General features: G+C 38.0%; 1 protein-coding gene across 3 annotated transcripts in view; it reads left to right on the forward strand.

Annotated features, from left to right (window-relative positions):
* COL5A2 (collagen type V alpha 2 chain) overlaps positions 1 to 20,313 on the forward strand; it is a 172,133-nt gene that overhangs the window by 128,575 nt on the left and 23,245 nt on the right. For all 3 annotated transcript variants that reach the window (XM_017728964.1, XM_008630238.2, XM_017728954.1), the window contains 19 exons: positions 1,601 to 1,711; positions 3,382 to 3,459; positions 5,464 to 5,508; positions 6,018 to 6,071; positions 6,679 to 6,732; positions 8,199 to 8,252; positions 9,040 to 9,093; positions 9,819 to 9,872; positions 10,920 to 10,964; positions 11,912 to 11,965; positions 12,843 to 12,887; positions 15,180 to 15,233; positions 16,966 to 17,064; positions 17,519 to 17,563; positions 17,667 to 17,765; positions 18,184 to 18,237; positions 18,749 to 18,856; positions 19,350 to 19,403; positions 20,119 to 20,217. In XM_017728964.1, the coding sequence (XP_017584453.1) occupies positions 1,601 to 1,711; positions 3,382 to 3,459; positions 5,464 to 5,508; positions 6,018 to 6,071; positions 6,679 to 6,732; positions 8,199 to 8,252; positions 9,040 to 9,093; positions 9,819 to 9,872; positions 10,920 to 10,964; positions 11,912 to 11,965; positions 12,843 to 12,887; positions 15,180 to 15,233; positions 16,966 to 17,064; positions 17,519 to 17,563; positions 17,667 to 17,765; positions 18,184 to 18,237; positions 18,749 to 18,856; positions 19,350 to 19,403; positions 20,119 to 20,217 (1,260 nt within the window). The remainder of the gene's footprint in view (positions 1 to 1,600; positions 1,712 to 3,381; positions 3,460 to 5,463; positions 5,509 to 6,017; positions 6,072 to 6,678; positions 6,733 to 8,198; positions 8,253 to 9,039; positions 9,094 to 9,818; positions 9,873 to 10,919; positions 10,965 to 11,911; positions 11,966 to 12,842; positions 12,888 to 15,179; positions 15,234 to 16,965; positions 17,065 to 17,518; positions 17,564 to 17,666; positions 17,766 to 18,183; positions 18,238 to 18,748; positions 18,857 to 19,349; positions 19,404 to 20,118; positions 20,218 to 20,313) is intronic.

Genomic DNA, 20,313 nt, shown 5'->3' on the forward strand with positions numbered 1-20,313 from the left:
TTTTTTTTTTGGTTAAACTTTGCTTACCTTGAACTGGTGAAAGAAAAGGGCTCTTTTCTATACATATAAACATGTAAATACTGTAAAATTCATAAAATTAAAATCAATATTTCATTAAAAACCCACCAAACTGGTTATATACCACTAGTTACTTGCTACCTACAAATACAGACGTGCATTTTGGTGACTTTTTGGTTTTCAGGTATGTGGTTGCATTTTTGCTCTTGAAGCAGTTTGAGTTTTGGTGACTAAAAAGCAGGTCCTTTTCTAAAAAATAAATTTAAAAAGGCACTTTTTCTCTATTAGATTTTGTTAAGGTGTCTTGTTTGGGTATTAAAAATCAGCAATCCTACAAAAACTTGCTAAATTCTTTATAGGCAACTGTGGTTTTGTGGGGTTTTTTTTGTCTAATGCTTAGCTTTGTTTTCTTTTTGTTTTGAGAACAAACAAATAAGGTGTCTCCATTCTTTTCCTCCTTGGGACAGTAAGCACTTTTAGGTTTGGCAGTGTATACTTGTGTTTATAATTGATATATTAAAGAATGAAGTTTTGTGCTAAAACCTTCTGTTTCCATCCAACATGCACAGACCTTCTCATTTGTTCAGAATGCCATCTCTTCACAGCTCCTTTTGTGAACCATATGAGTTCAAACCATACCAGTTAAGATACAAATTCCACTGAAATGTGTTGCAGACACAGTCCTCAGCTCATGGAAATAAAAGCAATCAGTCTGATTATTAATTGTGTCTGAGAAGATGACTCAGTGAGCCAGGCTTCTAAAATTTTCTGTTTAAGGATTCTTAAAACAGAAGAGCTATTACATAGTCTAAACTTCTCTTTGCTTTGGTCAAGCATTTTATTCTAATGAAAAAAGGAGTAGTAACAAGCACTTTAAAGTCTGTATTTCTGACTGAAGCATGTCTTTATTGGCCCCATTACTACTCATTTTGTTCCACTAATGTTTTATTACCTGCCTCCATATTTAATTTTAGTTCTTACATGAGTAAAGATGTGTGCAATTTAGGAATTTAAAGTGGGGATGAAAATGAGAGCCATAGGATGGGCTCCTAACCTATTCTGTAAATACTAGCTAGAGGTGACTTCAACACCAGATAACTTACCCTGCGTTTCTGGTATTATAACTGTGTTGAGAATTCAACAATGGTATGAACTGGCTAAACCATTCATGATGTCAAGTAGGCTGTAAAAATCCAGCATTACTCTGGAGTTTCCTAAGCTTCTGTGTGTCTTTACATTTATCTGAGCTGTACACATTTTAGAAGTAAATTAACTTTATTCCTTATGGTGTGCAAAACCAAATAGTTTTTCAGGAATAGGATACTCTAGTATGGAATGATAGGAAGCCTGAGTTTTCTAAAAGAGCTTCTGATAGAAATTACTGCAGTTTACTTATGTGTTGGATTAATGATTAATGTCAGTGCTTCTGATCTGAAGGTGGGAACAGATCTTTAGGGATGTTGTTTGTTTGAAGATCTTTCTGTAGAAATACAGATTTATCCAAAGAGGCAGGTGTTCATCAGTTATAATGATTTCAATTAATACCTTTGCACACTGTTGACATTCCTGATTTTCTTTGTAGGGTCCTCGTGGTCCTCAAGGGATTGATGGGGAACCTGGTGTCCCTGGCCAGCCTGGTGACCCTGGTCCTCCAGGGCATCCCACTCACCCGGGACCAGATGGAATAAGCAGGGTAAGTTTTACATTTGCTGTAGCTGAAAGTGAAGCAAGTGTTGGGCCAGATCCACACGATATAAATGGTATCTTGCCTTTGGTTCCGTGACCGTGGAACCCTGTGCCCATGCTTCCTCTCTCCCAGTCACGAGGGGCAGCAGCTAGTGGCACTGCAAATCCTGCCAAAAGCTGGGGAAGCTGAATGTGAGAAACCTTGGAAAGGATGCAGCTTTCACAGCAGCTTTTAGCATCTAGAAAAGCCAAACTACCCTAATCTAGAACCACCATGAGGGTTCTGTCACTTCCACCAGCCAAGGGATCTGAGAAATAGCACAGAGGAAATGAGCGCACCAAATTAGGAATATAGAAAAGAGAAAATGAAGAATTATAAATAGCTAATGAGAGAAACTAAAATGTGGTTGATTATACTTCTTGCTGGAATTATTCAGACCAACACTGAGAAGATTAAGAAAGAAATTGTTTGTGAAAGCAATGCTAACCAGCCATAGATACAGACAAGGTATTCGGCAAGATTTCTTTTCCTCCTCCCTCTTCTATTGGACACTAATTATGGTTGATAATTAAGTACATATTTGAATTTATTAAGTGTATTCAGTTACACATTTATTGCTGTTTTGACACCTGTTTTGACTTCTCATTTCATTGTTCCTGATGTGTTACTGGAAACAATAGAGTTACAGTGACAAAAATCTGCAATATTTGTGTTAGGCCAATGGCTTGCAACTTTGGGCAGCATTTCATGACTTAACCACATTTCCAAATAGTCCTGAATCCAGCAGACTCAGACCAAGTAAATATCTTCAGCAGACAGGAATCTCTTAGAATCACAGAAGCACCATAAGGGGTGTTAGGCCATTATCCTACTTAAAATTCCACGGAAAATATGGAAGAAAGGTGTGGCTGGAAATCGAAGACGTTTTTGTTTGTATTCCTGTCTCTGACGTCAGGCAATCTCTGGCCTTTAGAAAATGTGTTTGGGGACCAATCTAATGAGGAGCTAACTGTAAATGTTGGGAGATTTGAATCCACGTTTGAGCAGTTGCTCCTTCTCAGCCCCTGTAAACTCTGGCCTGCTGTGAATGAGGATCTGGCTCTGAATGAAGCAAAATAAAACTGTTGATTTCAGCTATGTACTTGCAGAACAAGGAGGGCACTGTAGTTTCTCCCTTCTCTAACTCTTTGGTCTCTGTGAATTGCTAGGAAAAGCAGTGCCTTTCTGCTTTGCTGGATAAGGGCAAGATACTTAAAAATTCTAATCTGCAATCATAAAATTGGCTACATTTCTGTTTATCTTAAGATATTTCTGAACTCGAAGCATGGTAAGTGAAAAAAAAAGGAAGGAATATGGTAGTTTTGGTTTAGATTTGAAGGTCATAAAAAAATGTAATTATTTTAATGGGAGGCTTTCCTCTTTTTAGGTTATTTTACTACTTGTTTAATATTAAAGTGGAAATAGAATAATAAGCATATCATGTATTCATGGTGTCTTTGAAGCTTTAAACACCTCAAATTTACAGGAAGGATAATTTTGTTTTGGTGATTAAAACAAGAATTTAGTTGTTAGTACTGCAAAAACAAGGTAAATAATGAAGATGTGATTACATGGATTTTTGCCTTATAAAGCATCACAATGACTTACAGCTAAAATCACCCATCTTATTTTTCCAGCCCTTTTCAGCTCAGATGGCAGGACTGGATGAGAAATCTGGACTTGGTAGTCAGATGGGCCTGATGCCTGGTGCAGTGGTAAGACCACATTAGCCCTGTACAGTAAGAGAGGCTGGAAGTGGAGTGCATGGACAAAAACCTGAAAGCTTCCTATGCCTCTAGAACCTGGATAGAACCTCTAGAACCTCGAGTAGAGTTTTGCACAGTACCTGGGGAAAAAAGTGAAAAAACCCCCGTTTTTCTGTAAAATGGCAGCTGCTTCTCCCAGCTCTAGCCTCCCACCTCTATCCTTCTCTCCTTCTGAAATATAGCAGCTACTAACAGCAAGGCACAGGAGAAAAAAACAGCTCCTTTTGAGTTGCTGCAGAGTGACTGAAAATTGTCAGGTATAACACAAAGCAGAATAAACAAATATGTAACATCTTTTCACATGGTGACATCAAATCAGAGATTTTTTTTGTAGAAATTTAAAAACTTATTTCCAAAACCAACTCTTAAATCTATGCTTTGTTATTTGAAGACAGACTTCCTGTTTCTCCAGTGGGTCCAGTTTTCTCACTGGCATTCCTCACTATATTAGATATGCCTCACCTCATTAGATATGCTCTTTACTTTGAGTGCACTGGGGACTTTCAATGGTAACATTGAAATTTTCTACTGTCTGTGAAAGCTGTTTCACCACCCTAAGTTTTTTCTTCTGGGACTCTTGGGGTTGTTTCTTAATAATACCTCTCTTCCCGTTTGATATCTTGAAAATACTGTTACCCTCTTTACCGATATTTTTTAACATTCATTCTGAAGGAAACCATCTTTTAGTGATTTTACTGCCCATGAGTTTGCCCACCTGAATCGTACCCAAGTCCCCACTGGTAGCCTTCAAAATCAGTTCCAATGCCATACAAAAGGTTCTAAAAATAATTTGATATTTTGCCTTAGGACTAACCTTTGCAATGAGTTCTTCAAAGAACTTTTCGCTGAATGTCTCTCTTCAGTGAATTTGCTTTCTGAACATAACAATGATTTGTTCCACATGTCTGTCCTACTTTGTTGCTTACATTGTTTTGCTTAATCCTTTCACTCAGTTTGTCTCAAGGTATTGCATGTCTTGTACTGCCTCCTCTCTTGTCATTCTCAAATATGGTTAATTTTAATGTTAATATATCTATGGCCTTGCACAAAATCTGCTAAAGTCAGCTGGCACTCACTTGTGGTTTTTGGATCGATTCACCATGTTACGTGACATCCTTTTTTTCTTCTCTTGTAAACTGCGTAACTGACAGCTGAAACATTGTTTTGTTTCTAATGTTCATTAGCTTTTTTTTAAATGGCCCATTGCTAACTCTTCTACATTTGCTTTGTAAAAATTATTAAAAATTAATGAATTTTAAAAGACATAAATCTTGAATTTCTGTCAAAATGAATGGTTGTCTGTTACAGCTATTTTTGTATTCCTAGAACCAAGATAATGACTTTCAAACAAGAGAATGTTTATTTCATGTTACAAGTTACAATTAGATTTGAGATTTTTCCGAAAAGTCCCATATGACACTTTCTAAGGGACAATCTGAGTTTTGTGTAACAAACCACAATGATTTGGAAAGCTCTTTTGGTGGTTCATATGATATACTTAAACACATCCTTTCATTACTGCTTTTCAGCTCATGACTGAGAAGAACAAGATGAATTTATTTTGTCAGTGATTCCATTATGGGATTCATCTGAGTAATGAGATTCCCTTCAAGTGAAGACTATTCCCCCCAACTCTTATTTTGTTACTACATTTTTTTTGTGGAGCTAGACAGACAGTTTGGTTATTCTGATTCCGGAGACTGTGAGGTTGCAGAAAGCAGCCAAGTCCATATTTTCAGCTGCTAATGAAATTATGCTCCTGTGGCTTTTGGACTTTGAAGATTTCATTCAACATGCATTTGTATTTCATAATGCCAGTTTTGAGTAAAAGCCTTTCTGAGGTTTTACTGTAGAAATGCTCATGGTCACTATCAGGCCATTTTGCTCTTTCTAGTGTGAATGTTACTTGGGAAAGGTTGTTTTCCAGTGTGTAACAAGTTGTGTGTTCAACAGGGTCCAGTTGGTCCACGAGGTCCTCAGGGTCTCCAAGGAAAACAAGTGAGTGCTTCACCTCAGGGGATTTAATTGGCCAGAGCTGAAGGCAAAGCTCGTAGTGATTGGGGTTTGTACGTCTCTGGGGCAGTGTCCCTCCTCAGTGACTTGTGGCTGAATGCACCTTCATCCAGAAGGGGAATTTAAACAAGGGCTCTGCTCCACATGGACTCTATACACAAGAATTGGCTCCAAAAGAACAGTTTATTAGATCTTTAACAGGGTTTTAACCCAACACATTTTTTAATGAGTGAGCAGCAAAAAAATGGAGACTGTTCTGGTTTTGTTATTGGCATGGTGTTAAGTTTCCAGTGGCACTTGTGTATGGCACAGGATTTATCGACAGCTTGAGGGGTTTTAGTATCCAACTTTCACTCATATGGAAATGTGAACTGGTTCTGAATTAGAATCCAGACTCTCACATGGGCTGTGATTTTCCTGGTCATGGATTTTAATTTATATCCTTATAATTGCTTTTGGAATTTGTAACTGTATTAATCTTTGGTTAATTTTAGGGTGGTGCTGGCCCCACAGGCCCACCTGGTGAACCTGGGGATCCAGGACCAATGGTAAGACCAATAAATGCAAACATTTCTACAATAGAATTGCAAATATGCTATACTTTTTTATTTTAGAACAGAATTTTTGTCATGTTGCTTCAGCTGAAACTATTAAGTAACTTCAGTGAAGAGTTGTGGTGTTCAAAGCTTGTTGTCCTGGATCTGTGAATTTGAATTGTTTTGAATGTGAATAGCAAGAATTATATTATGAACAGTCATTGTTTTCCAGCACAGGCCTGAGGATGATTAGGCACTGGTAAAACCATACCTGATAGTGTACGCTTACACAAAGGGTGATAAGACTATTTTTTTTTGAGGCAACAAAATGATTCAAAAGTAAAAGCAAGAACCAGAGATTTGAAGCAACAGCAACTGTGATTTTTAATGTTCTGGTTTTTTTTCCTGAAGAATTTATCCTATAATTTCTTATAACATAATGCAGATTTTTTAGGGTCAGGATGGTTAAAAGAGCACCGCAAAATTAAGCAAGTGTGCTTGGGCGTAAAATCTTCCTTTTTCTACATCTTTTTTTTGTAAAACCAGACTTTGAAATGGAGCAAATAGATATTTTAGTGATGGCTAAACTGACTTCTCAACAAATATATTTATTTTGTAGGGGCCAGTTGGCTCTCGTGGACCAGAGGGCCCTCCAGGCAAACCTGGTGAAGATGTAAGTTTGTTATTCTTTGTATCTTGTTTTATTTTTAATAAAACAAACATTGGCATCTGTGAGACAGTGACTAACTAGCAGATGTGCCTGTTCTAACTCCTATTGTCTGCTTACTTTGCTTTGTAATTGTACTCCTCATTAAATCCACTGTCACAACTGTGAATCTTGGCAACCATTTTCCAACCCCTCCTTTCTTTTCCTTACATGTCATCATCATACCTAAAGTCTAAGCACCAACTATGCTATTTCTTGCTTCAGTAAGTTCTTAACTGAGATATCTTTCTTGAAATCAAACATAATAATAAATCACAGTTACAGGGGGTCAGCTGGAGGCATCTCATGTCTTTTGGGATCGCATGTTGGGGTAGAAGAGCTGTAGTGGCAGCATACATGTGTGTCTGGACAAGATTTTAATATTTAATTTCTTTAAAAAATTGATAATTGATATTCTTAACAGATTTTTTTTTCTCTATCCATGTATGCACACATATATATGTAAAATGTATGTTTTATACATGTTACATGAGTGTATATGTACTGCACGACCTTACTGGTCGATGTATATTATTTGTTTGCAAATCACATTAAATCCATCTGAACTGTAATTTATAACTTGGAAATTAATTAGAAAACTGCAGATGACATTTTAGTATGGAAATTAATTGTGTAATAGCTACTTTCCCATTAAACTGTACAAAAAGTTTTAAGAGTCCTTGGCAACAGTTAACTCTCAGCACAGGGAAGTCAAATCTTGACACTGTTCTAAGAACTTCTTCCATTTCCATTGTTTGGGTGTCTTTATTTGCATTTATGAAACACTTTGCCTTTTCTTTGACCTGCAATTATTTTTCTGAAGCCTTTCATTTTCCTACTACCCAGCGTCCTGGGTGTATTTGAACTGATTGATGCATGTAAAGGACTGTTTGGCTGTGACTCTGAAGGGCTTTGACTAATCTTCAAAATATACTTGTTTGGTTCAGACTGACCGTATTGTTTTTCCTATTGCATTACAGAGAAAATAGTCACTGTCCTAGAATGAAATGATACACATTTTAAAACTTTTGAATGGAAGGAGAGTAAAAAGCTACAACGCAAGTAGTTTTAGATTGCTGTGGGAAATAACAGCAATTTGATGCTCTGTGGGAAGATGACAGTAGGTTGCCTCATTAATTTCCATCAGGGAAACCAGGTGACAGCACCATCTCCTCATGGCTGGGATGCATTGTAGGCTCAGCCTTCAGCTTTCCCAGTCCTCAGTTAAAAACCCTTCATAAGTTAATGTGTCTAATGCACATTTGCTAGGCATGTGTGCAGTTGGTTTATGTTACTGACACTGTTTACAGCAAAGAGAGGATGCGTAATACTGATGTGAATGTCCTCATTTGTTTGAATGGAAGAATGATACAAAAAGTCCATTTTCATATTTCCTGTTTTAACATGTTCCTTTTTTTCCCCTCCTTCCTTAGGGTGAACCTGGCAGGCCAGGACAATCCGGTGAGCCTGGATTTCCAGGATCTCCAGTAAGAGCGTGATTATTTACATTTTAGCAAAATAATCATATGTCGTCATATGATACTGGTTTCTTATCGCTTCATCCTCATGTGACTCATCTGTTTTGCTTTTAATTATGAGTGCAAAGTTCTGCCATTCAGTATCTGCAGTCCTTGTCTTAGCTTGCTCTTTGGCTCCAGATTGGTGTTTGCTTTGTTGCTGAGAGGATAACTTGTTATCTGAGATCTTTGTTCTAAATTCATATGACCAATATTCTGACACAAGGCACTTATCTCCCTTCCATTAGCCTTTCCAGAGAAACTTGGTAGGAAGCTAAGTGAAAGAGAGCTTTGGTTTAATTGCTAAATGTGTTTTAGTAGCAGTGGCTTATCATGTTTCTGGACTGGCATATTCTGAAAGAACAGGTACAGTGTGCAGTTCTGAGTTTCTGTTTTATTTTAAATGATTGTTCTGAGTTTTCATCTCAGCTTAATTAATGTTTCTCCATATTAACCCTCAAAACTTGACCTGCTGCTCCTCTTATTTCATTGCTTCTGTTGAAAGTTGAAGTTTGATCACACAGCAATGTAAATGATAAAGCTTTTAATGTCAGTGAAGATGTTAATAATGCTGAGACTAACTTTAAGGCTGTATAATCTGTGACCTGTTCAAATGTTGTGCCTCACTATGATGAAGGTGAAGGAGTGTTAGCAATATTAGTATTACTGCTGCTGCCCTTGTCCCTGTTAGCACCATTATTGCTCGGTTTATCTGCAGAATCAGGATTGGATTTGTTTTTTTCTTTTTCCTACCTAGGGCCCTCGAGGCTTTCCTGGTGCTCCTGGTCTCCCAGGTCTCAAGGGTCACCGGGTAAGAGACAAGGTTTTCCCTCTGTGTATAGATGATATTTCCTGGCAGCTTCAGAATGAAGTTTTTTCTTTGTATCTGTGCAGAATTGCCTACACTAGAGACGAGGCAGCTGTAGCAGAATTACTGACATTTGAGAGAAAGAGGGCCTTGCAGAAAATCAGCACTATTCCCCTTTAAGCTGACCTCTGTATTACATGCTCCAGTGCTTTCTTCATTCTATTTTCAAATGTTCTGGGAATCTGGAAGGAGTTTGCATGAGCCCTGCCAAGCTTCAGGAGGCGCAAACCTGACAGTTCTCTCACTTTGTTGGCAAGTCTTGTATTAGGGTGGGGAACTTGAGAGGTGGATATGTTTGCAACATGGAGTGATTACAAATTACCAACTTTTCTGGCCAGAATTTTACTTCAGGGAGGAATAAATACGTTTCCTATGGCTCAGAGCCTCCTCCTTGTTGTTTTAGGATTTTTTAAAAAAACTTTCTTGTTTTAAAAAGGAAACCAAATCCAAGGAAATGTACCTTGTACAAATGGTTTCCATTTAGGAAATGTTTAAAAACTTTATTCCATCTGTTTTTTTCTTCTTTATCTTTTTTTTCTTTTCTTACTCTTACCACCTCAGATCCATTTTTAATCCTTTAGTATCAAGTTACTTTAACCATAATAGTAGGAATGTTCTCTGTATGTACATCTATAAATACAATTTCTTCATATTTTTATAACTTACAGGGATTGAAAGGACTTGACGGTCCAAAAGGTGAAATTGGAGCAGCTGGAGCAAAGGTATTTTCATGGCCCAAACAACTAAATGGTTAAGCATGTTTTCTGTCATACCAAAATCATGAAAGGCAGGAGATCTTTCAAACACAGCTTTGCACCCTCCCTGACCTTTGTATGGGGAGGGAGTTCAGTAGTGCCAGTCCCAACTTCAGCTGGGGCTGCTTTAGGCCTGTAAGGGATCACTGGCTGAGCTGAGTGCTCCATTTGTGACACATATGTGATACTGAAGACAGCAGAGTCTGTTAACAAAGGGCCCTTGCACTTCTTGCAATTCCCTACTTGAACAGTTCGTGGTTCTGTTGGCTCTTTGTGACCAAGTTGAACATTTTTTAATATAATCAAATAAAGCAATGCATAACTAAAACCTGATTCTCCTCTTTCAAATTATGAGAGATTGGCATAAAAGAAATAGGCATTGGAGAGGAGAGAGGGGATATATTCTATGAAACTGACTATTTTATTAGTGTATTCTCTTAGAATTTTTGATCCCCACTGGCACTGCACCACTCTTACAACTTTAGATCAAAGCAGTGGTAATACAGGATAGCCAGCTGGAGTCAATCCTTTCAAGATAGGTTAAAAGATGTCTTAAAAGAGCATACTTTTTTCAAGCTTTTTCGCTTTCGTCAGTACTGATACTGAAACATTTTTGGCCTAACATAGGTGATAATTGAATGTGGGACAGAACTATTCCTTTAGATTAAAAAGATAGTAAATGAAGTGAATCTTCCAAAATCTGAATTTAAATGTAAGATCAGTAGTTAAGGAGAGTTTATGTAAGAAAACATTTCTTTCCCAAGATTGCCTACCACTTTCGGTGGAGGCAGCAACAACAGCAGTCTTGGCAGAGAACGCATGAACACTGAGAACACATTGACATTGCATTTCCATCAGCATGGGGAACAGTGTCCTTGCCATGTGTGATGCACACAGGTACCTGTGCAGATCTGCCCCCACGGTCCAACGTAAGCATGGACGACAGGGATGAGATGTGACTCTATTTTCCTTTCACCTTTTTCTCTAATTGTGTCATTTTGCTTCCTTTTCTAGGGAGAGTCCGGACCAACGGGAGCCATGGGTCCAACAGGTCCTCTAGTGAGTGTCACATGCACTGGGTATTGCAGAAGTGATTGTAAATATTATTGCCAGTGGGAATTTCAGGGGTTTGGTACCTGTATTTGAGCTCATGGAGCTGAACTTTCTCTTCATGAAGGCTTAATTTTCTATTACTCTGACAGTGAATTTGGTCCACTGTAAGCTGTTACTGCCCTGCATTCACAGACATAGATAATAATGATAAGTCAGAAGGCTCAACAGAGACTTAGCTGCAGGTGTGGTGCTTGTTTCCCAACTCATGTAAGTGTAGGGTGATAGTTTTTGCTTTTTTACAAGTTGATGCCTCATATAGAGTGATTTCAACATAAGAAAAACTGGCTTAGGTTGCTCTGAGATAGAACTGGAGTAATTTAGATCAGGAGTAAACTAGGTAAGAAAACCATGGACAGAGGGTTTTGGAGGTTATGGTGAGGATAAGTATGCATGACCTGGAAGTGAAATGGAGAAACTTTTTCTTAGAGTAATCTTCATTCAGATGTGGTTTTGGACGACTGAATATGTGTGAGTAGTGTTACATGACAAAAATTGACTCTTGGCAGTGCTTTTGGAAGTAAAGCCTCTTTCTGATATCAGATAAGGGCATCTTTCTGTGAAGCATTATGTTGTGTGTAGAATGTAATACCCCTGAAGTGGAATCTAATTTGTGAATGAGATTTAGTGAAGGAAGTTGCATTATTGTCACTGGTGAGAAAATACAGAATTAATTCTAGTGTGTTTAAAACTGGAAATACTGTTGGAATGCAAAAAGAGAAATTACAGTTTATTAAGTTTCCACTTGTGAGGCTGTAAGGATTTAGATGAGCTGCTACTTCTTTTCTGCTATAGGACAAGATAAGCTACACCTGCAGGAGTGAAAAAAACCAACCCTTTTTATTGTTCTGACATGAAGACCTCCTAAATGAAGCACTTTTTTTTCTTTCTTCAAGGGACCTAGGGGAATGCCAGGAGAAAGAGGACGAATTGGACCACAGGGTGCCCCTGTAAGTAGCATCTTCCTTCTCTCTTGTAATTCTTCTCCTGTTTTACTTAAATTTAAATCCCTGAGCCTAAAAGTGTTTGTTAATGTGACTTGCTACTCACTTGTGTGGTGAGTTCTGCTGTAGCTTAAGAAAGTTAGGTCTTAGCAGTTTTGTGAGGTGAGATCTTTGCTATAAATTTTAGAAGTTAAAAACAGTTTTAAAATGAGAATGGTTGCTATATGGTAATTTCTTATAGCAGAGCTGCCCATGAGTCCAAATACCCTCACAGCACAATTTTCTGGGCTATAAAAATGTCTTCTGTGTTTCTGTGGAATTTCTTGAGAGAGGTTCTTTTCAGAAAAAATTATTTAACTGGAAATAATATGTTGCAATTTTGTCTGGAAAAAGGTTTAAAATGAATGTTTAGATGCAGCCTTTCCATTCAGATTTCAATTTAGATGAAATCTAAAAATTTAAATCCAGATAATAAGGCTATCTTCTTAAAAAAATTTTGACTTTCAGCAAAAAGAGAGATTATCCTTGACATGAGATCATATTTGAGTTAGAACTTTCATCCTGCTGCTTTTATGTCCAGTGTCAAGTATTGTTTTTCTGGCATTTCTCCCTATGACTTTCCTATGCTCCACTTGTGTCATGTGCCCTATACAATGACACTCTCAGAATATCGTCCTTTCTGAAAATAGAGAAATCCATTAACTCAAATGGGAGCATAATTTCTTCCAGACGTTTTCCATGACAGTGTTTGGAGGAATTTGCAATCCAGCATTTCTTCAATCACTTTAGTATATATGGCTTTATCACAAATGCTGACGACACATAATTAAAAAAGTAGGTCGAGGTCTTACAAATAGTCTGTGTTTTCTGTTTTCATGTCTAGGGTGGACGTGGCCAGCATGGTATGCCTGGGAAGCCAGGCCCAATGGTAAGGGATTGGTTCTCAACCACCTACGTTTTCACTTCATATTTCCACTTGCCTTTCGACACTACCAAAAAAAACCAAAAAGAAGCATTGGCAGTTGGTGGTATCAGTTAAGTGCATCTGGAATTAATTATCTGAGAATGATTCCTAGTTCTACTGAGTTTTAATGCTGTCCTCTGCAAAATTGTCCTCTGTAGTTTACTTCATCTAAAGGTTTTAATTTTCAGAGGAGTAGGCCATAGCATTTCCCGGGGAGGTGATGCTCTGCTGCTCTTATGGAGTCCATATGGTAGGGAGGAAAGTGCCTGCACTGCAATCTAAAGCAGTTCACAATTGCCTGTTATCTTCCTTCACATGCAAAGTTGGCAAATGAGGCTGTACCCATTGTCAGCAAGAAGAAAGGCGCTCACTGATAGCACAACTTGCTCCCTGCAGTTGTGCCATTAGCAAATGTGTAAAAGAGCCGTTTAATTAGGGACAGTCACTTTTTGAACTGAAGAACCAGAAGCCTGTGTCTGAATGTCTGCCAAGCTGAGAAAGCCTGGCCTGCATGGCTGTTCAAGTTCTCCCACCACGGCAACAGGGCTGCAGAGGAAGACGTGGCTGTTTACACTCAGAATGTCAGCGTAGCAAAAGATGTTGGTTTTGATCTTACAGTCCAATCTCACACTGCATTTGCAAAATACACTTGTGTATTTTGCAATACACGTGAGTCAGGGATTATTCCCATGCATACAGTTAATTTGTGTTGCTTTTGCATGTGAAAACTAGTGATGATTTTGTACTATTTGTGCAACGCCAGCTTCCACTTTAAAAATGTGGTATTTATGTTTGCTTTTTTTTTAAAAGCACCATTTGTAGGATATGGTGAACAGCTCCTATCTGTTGATGTAGTCAGCCTTTACTGTTTTGCAATGTTCAGCTTAGAAAAAACCAACAAACTGAACACAAACCCAACAACCAAACGCCCCAAAAGCAGTGCACCAAAACCCCCCCCTCAAAACCCTAAACCACACCTGTCTGCAATTAGAATTTCCTTCTGTGCATACTCTTGAAGAGACTTTCTCAGACTAAGTTCTGAGAAAAATTCATTTACCTGTTTCATCTTAATGAACATACTGTTTTATTAAAAACTTCATTAAAAAACAATTAACTGTAATAGAAGCTCAAAAAATAAGTGTGAATACCTAAAAGCTACAAAACTCAATTATTTAGTTTATCATGAAGGAAAGGTAAGTTGTTATAAGAAACTTTAAAACAAAGAAACGATTTTAAAAAAAAGTTCAAAAAAGCTGGGTTGCAAGCTAAGAGGTTTTACATGAAGCTTGTAATTTTTCTTTGGCATAGATTGTGAACTCAGCTTCACTGGACATGATAAGTGGTTGGCTAATATTTTTGGAAAATCCTACATAGTGTCACAAGGGAGACACTCGTCCTTAATGCACATGTTTCTCATTGGAGAAAGTGTTAATAAAATGTGTTGTTTGGGTCAGTGCAGTGGTGCACCAAAATCCTGGAACTCTTCCTGCAGAAAGAGAGAGATTTGGCAGACATTATTTGTGATCCAATAAACTGGGACATAGGTTTTCAAAAATATACTTAGTGAGCTGTTACATCAGTTCTGTAGAAATCCAGTGCAAGGTCACAGCAGAAGTGTTGTTAAGCAAAATAATCAGATTGTTCTGATTAAGTTTGTCAGGAGAGCTTTATTACATAGAACATTTTTCTCAGTATGAATCATATTTTACAAAAAGAAAATCAGAAAAAGATAAAGAGGAATTATCTGGGAACAGTGTTGCAGTGAGTATTAATAACCACTGTGTGCCGCTATCCAGAGACTTTGGAATACAGTAGAAAGTTCTGTGAATGTCTTGTTCAACCCAAGAGGCATTATGGAAATGGAAGCATCTCTGCCTCTATAGCCCTGAAACATTGATACAAAATCTGTGTTTTACAGCTTGCAAATGAATTTGCTGTGAATTTAGGAATCTTAATTCCCATAATTGTTAACTGTGAATTGTGTATGTTGCAATTTGGGCATTAATAGCTGAATCAAGAGGTGTAGCTTTGCTGAAATCAGCAAACACATTTTTAAAGAACTGCACCACAATTCCATAAAATGTATATGTATCTCTTAAAAACCTGATATTTATAGTTATTTTGGTTTTGTTATAAACAAATGTTTTATGACCAAAAAATACATGTAATCCTAGACCCACATTTACCCGGTGATGAGATGATAATCTGTGTGATCTAAACTGATGAATTACAGCTTTATGTGTCTGTCTTTTATAGGGCCCACTTGGCATAACTGGTTCTCCAGGTTTTCCTGGTGTTCCTGGTGTAAAGGTAAAAAATAAAATGAAAGTATCTTTTTAAAATGTCTAACAGCACACAAGTAAAAACGTGGACTAGACTACACAAAGCTCAGACTGACGTGTGTACACATCCCCAGGAGCTGCTGTGAAATCAGTCTTAAGACCTTCAGGCAGAAGATAAATGAAAAAAAAAAAAAAGCCAAATGAAGCAATTGCAATTCACCACTGTTAAGATACTTTCCTTTCCCTTTTTCTCATGTCAAGGGGTAATTATAAGATAACTGTCATGCTATGCCTCAGGAATCTTGTCCAGTATATTCAAAGAATTGCAAGATACATATTTAGAAGTGAGTTTGTGGGGGCAAGTCTAAGACAATATGGAGGCAGGACCTTCCAGTGCTGAAACTGCTAGTTTTGGCCAAGAACACTTTTTGAGTTGATCTGGACTGGTAAAGGAAATGCCTGAACCCCAGCAGAGATGTGCTGCAGTTCATCACAACAGAGCACATCACAATTACTACATTTTGTGGCTTGGAGTGATTGGGCTGTGAAATGAAAAACTTTCATTGGCTGCAGCACTGTCTCTATGGCACTTCCCTCTCTTGCTTTTCAAAAAAGTGTTCAGGTTTTTTTTCTTCTTCTTAGCCTTGAGACAAGATAGAAAATATACCTCATACAGCTTCCTTCACCCAGCTGCTCCTCTTTGTTCCTTTACACTCCTAAAGCCTGATAAGAAAATGTTATACAAGAAGAAACTCTCAATTGGTCGGGTAGCCAAGTTCAGCAGATGTTTTGTGTTGTTGTGAAGCTGGCAACGTTCATGAAACTGTTTGGAAACAAGTCTTAATAACAGTATCAACTTTATAATAGAATAGCAGGTTGAAAGGGGACCTCTAAGATCATCTGCTCCAACCTTTCTTGGAAAAAGTACACTCTAGACAAGATGAGTATGCAGTTAAATGACAGCTCTTGTAGTGCATGTCATAAAATGTTTTAGTATGGCTCAGCATGATATTACCTAAGTAAATGTTTGAAAAAGCTGTCACATGGTGAATCGATTACAGCTTTTGAAAAGGAGAAGCTACCTTCAAGTTTGATCATCAGATGATGTAAAATTGGAATAGTTGCTTTGAACTCATGAAAGCTCAGCAGATTATACAATGAAGATGTGGATTTGAAGTATGAAGATGCGATATTAACAGCCACCAGTTCCAAAAGGCATATTTCCTCATAAAATTAAAATTTGAAGAAGATGCTGGGAAGAATTTTTTGTCATCCAGTCTAATCTTACAGGGATTTGATATTTAATAGAGTGCTGTAACAGTGAGTTCATCTGTACTGTGCAAAATAAACCCCAAACCAACCAATTCCAGATGTGTTATCACATCTAAGTCTTGAGTCTTGCTGTTATGAAGGTAAAAAAAAAACTTGTAAAATTACAGATAGTAATTACACATAGTGGGATTTTAAAAAGACAGGTCTGTTCGTGATCTGATTTGGACTCCTGGATAGTGCTGCTTTTCTGCAGAGTTTCCTTGTCTTGTATACATTGAGAAAAAACCCCATCTATACTTTTAATGTTGGCATTCACCTAGAAGTAACAGAAGCAAAATTAGGTAAGCAAAATCGTATTTTCAGGGTAATAAACTATGTCAAACATGAATTGGTTTTCTGTTATAGCTCAGTATTCCTCCTGAGATACTTTATAGTGCTGCTTTTTAGAGCAAAGTAATCTCCAGTTGTTTTCTCATGTGGAATCTTAGGGTGAAGCAGGCCCAACAGGACCTCGTGGCCCTGAAGGTCCTCAAGGACAAAGAGGTGAAACAGGTCCTCAGGGACCAGCTGGATCACAGGGTCTTCCTGTAAGTACATTGAATTGACTTCCTCAGTGCTCAGCTTGTGCATGTTCACCTGCTTCGGGGGGTTTTTACTGCCCCACCCTGACAATGAGTTTTATTCAAATTACCTTTTTTCCCAAGGAAAAAAGGTCTCATTCCTTTGTTTTGTGCTAATTGTACTGATAATAACTATTTGTTATTTTATTACAAGTTGGAAAACTGGCAGTTACACAGCTTGATACAGTCTCAATCCTCAAAGTACTTTAAAACTTAAGCTTAAACATAAGATCTTCAATATTAAAAATCACACTAACTTGCCTGCTTTATTGCCCTTTTTAGCATTTGCATATGTTGCTGCATTTATTTAGCAGCCTTTATTTTCTAGTCTTGTAACGTGGATAAAATAACTATCTTCTGCTTTTGTAATTGATGCCCTTGTCATTAAAATGATTTTTAATGATTGGTACCGTATCTTCAGGGTGCTGAAGGGACAGATGGTTCCCCTGGTGCAAAGGGCCCTACTGTAAGTAATCATATATCCTGTTGAAGAAATTGCATGATTTATTTTTTTTAATTTCCTTATTTTGCTTGTGTTTCCTTACTGTGCTTGCTGTTTGTATTTGTAGGGATCTCCAGGCACTGGGGGCCCCCCTGGTTCATCAGGCCCCCCTGGTTCCCCAGGGCCACAGGGCAGTACTGGACCCCCTGGGATTCGAGGCCAGCCGGTAATGGGGTCCTTGTCTCTTTGGGAATTGTAATGTCTGGCACGTGTCACTCTGTGGAACTAAAGCAGTGATTAGCAGTGGGCTTCCTTGGAATATGGCAGTAGCATGCCAGGGAGAATGCTTACACTCAGATCCTGTGAATCTTCTGTGTGTCCAAAATACCATTACTTCTTTGAGAAAGAAATGTGTCTTTATAAATCTGGGAAAAGAGATGTATTTTTAAGTTTTTGTCTTGATAACATAATAATAAACAAGCTTAATAAGGGTAAAGACAAACCATTATAAGCACTCTATTATATTGCCTACAGTTAGTGACTAAACTAGGAAATGCTTCTCTGTTTCATGGCATAATACAAAATGATGAAGTGGTTTATGCAGATTTTAACTTTACGGGTGCTATTCGTGTGTTTGTTTTCAGGGTGACCCTGGTGTCCCAGGTTTCAAGGGAGAAGCAGGACCCAAAGGTGAACCTGTAAGTCTCCATATGCTTTTTAAGATGAAGAGGAAACACAGAGGCTTATAACCATGTAACTTTTGGCAGAAAACTGGCTCTGCAGACTCTGAGTTGGTTTGTCAACCAATCTTTAGCTTTTCTTTCTCACCAGTTAAATGATCATGTAATAACTGACAAAAATATAGAAGTAATAGTTTCTTTACCCTGTCTTCTCCTTTGAAAATTTCTATTAGAACCTCACTGAATTTTGACTCCTTTGCAGCTTGACCAAATACAAATTATTGTGGGTGATTATAAGAAGCAGTGTACAGCCCAACTGCAGAGTTACAGTTTATTAGCTTATAAACATTGTAAAAGAGAAAAGCAGATGCTGAAAAGCTGTTACTTTTTAACTGATCCAAAACTTTACTATTTTTTTCTCCTTTATTTGGAAAAATGTTTATAGTGTTCAAAAGACAGTCTGTTTCATTATGCCTGAGAAATGGTGAGCTTAACAACTTTTTTTTAAATAACATTTTATTCTCACTAGGGCCCACAAGGTCCCCAGGGTCCCATTGGCCCCATAGGTGAAGAAGGGAAAAGAGGTCCTCGAGGTGATCCAGGGTCAGTAGGTCCACCAGGTCCTGTTGGAGAGAGGGTAAGCAACCTAGAGGAATAATATGTTTTAAGAGATGCACTGCTAAGGTGAAAAACCTTTTGACCTACCCATGGATATTCTAACAGCTTCATTGTGGATGTAGTCAAACTTTATTTTCCTAGCAGTAGTTAATACTGTGTGTTATTTTTTTTACACTGGATACTTTTATGTGGAGATCCAGTGCAAAGGATAATATGGTAGGAGAAAGGGTGGAGATAGGACAAGCTTATCTGCAGACTTTTTCCTACACCTGTACAGCTGCTCATCTTTGCTTTCAATGAGGCTGTTCGTGGAGAAGGAGCTGTCCAGCATGCATGAATGAGACATCGATATTTTTACCACTCTAAGTCATAAACCTCCCACAAGTTTAAGTACTGAAGTAAGAAAACTGTAAGGAAATGAACTGAACCCTCGAACCATAAATCTGGTCTTTTATTTGTAATAAGTTATGTAAAAAATAAGATAATCATCTCATTTCTACTCCTTTTCCTAGGGTGCTCCTGGTAACCGTGGTTTTCCAGGTTCTGATGGCTTGCCTGGACCAAAGGTAAATTAAATTAAATTAAAGCGTCCATCTTTTATTGTGTAGTTCGTTAAATTTTCATATATCCAGACATATAAAAAGCAAGAGTTCCGTTAAAAATGTCTGCTTCTGGGCAAATAGGCAGATCCAATTTACAAATGCCAAAAGGGGGCTGAGTGTTTAGAGGCAAAAATTTTTTGGGAAAAGTCACTTTCAGTTCCCATGATGTTCAGCTTTGCTTGCTTGTCCCTGGCTTAATGCTCCCTCATTTTGAAATGTGCATGGATAAGGGATTGACCTGTTCTACTCCTATTTTGCTTTATGTATTGTTCTGTAGGAGGTGGCTCTGAAAAATTGCCTATTCTTTGTGTGTGGTGTGATTTTCTAGACTTGCCCCTTAAAAACAGATGGGTTTATCTGGCTTTCCTAACTGCTCTAACACTTCCAGGGAAGTGACTCACATAGGCATTTGTCTAGTACTTCTGTAAATTCCTAACATGGTAAAAATACAGGGATTCTAAAATGCTTCTATGAACTTGCTTTAAGGAAGAGACAACTTTTAAGTAATCATTTTGGGGAGAAAAGATAACAATTAGAAAACCAGTAATAAAAAAAATATTAATGATTTGTAACTTTGTTTGCAAAAATAGGTCCTTAATAGAAGATACTGGTTTTATTTAACCTTCTCCTGCTGTCACTGTTCTAGCTGTTAACTTGTAGCTCACTGGCATCTTTCTAGGGAGCCCAAGGAGAGCGTGGTCCAGCAGGATCTTCTGGACCTAAAGGAGGTCAGGGAGATCCTGGACGCCCTGGAGAGCCTGGCCTTCCAGGTGCACGGGTAAGGGACTAATAGCAGTACACTATAAACTGTGGTACCTTTCATTTAGAAGCTGTTATACAAGGGCAGACTGGTTTCAGTGGGGCTAAAGGCAAA

This window comes from Corvus brachyrhynchos, unplaced genomic scaffold (assembly GCF_000691975.1).
Source record: "Corvus brachyrhynchos isolate BGI_N302 unplaced genomic scaffold, ASM69197v1 scaffold370, whole genome shotgun sequence".
Taxonomy (NCBI): domain Eukaryota; kingdom Metazoa; phylum Chordata; class Aves; order Passeriformes; family Corvidae; genus Corvus; species Corvus brachyrhynchos.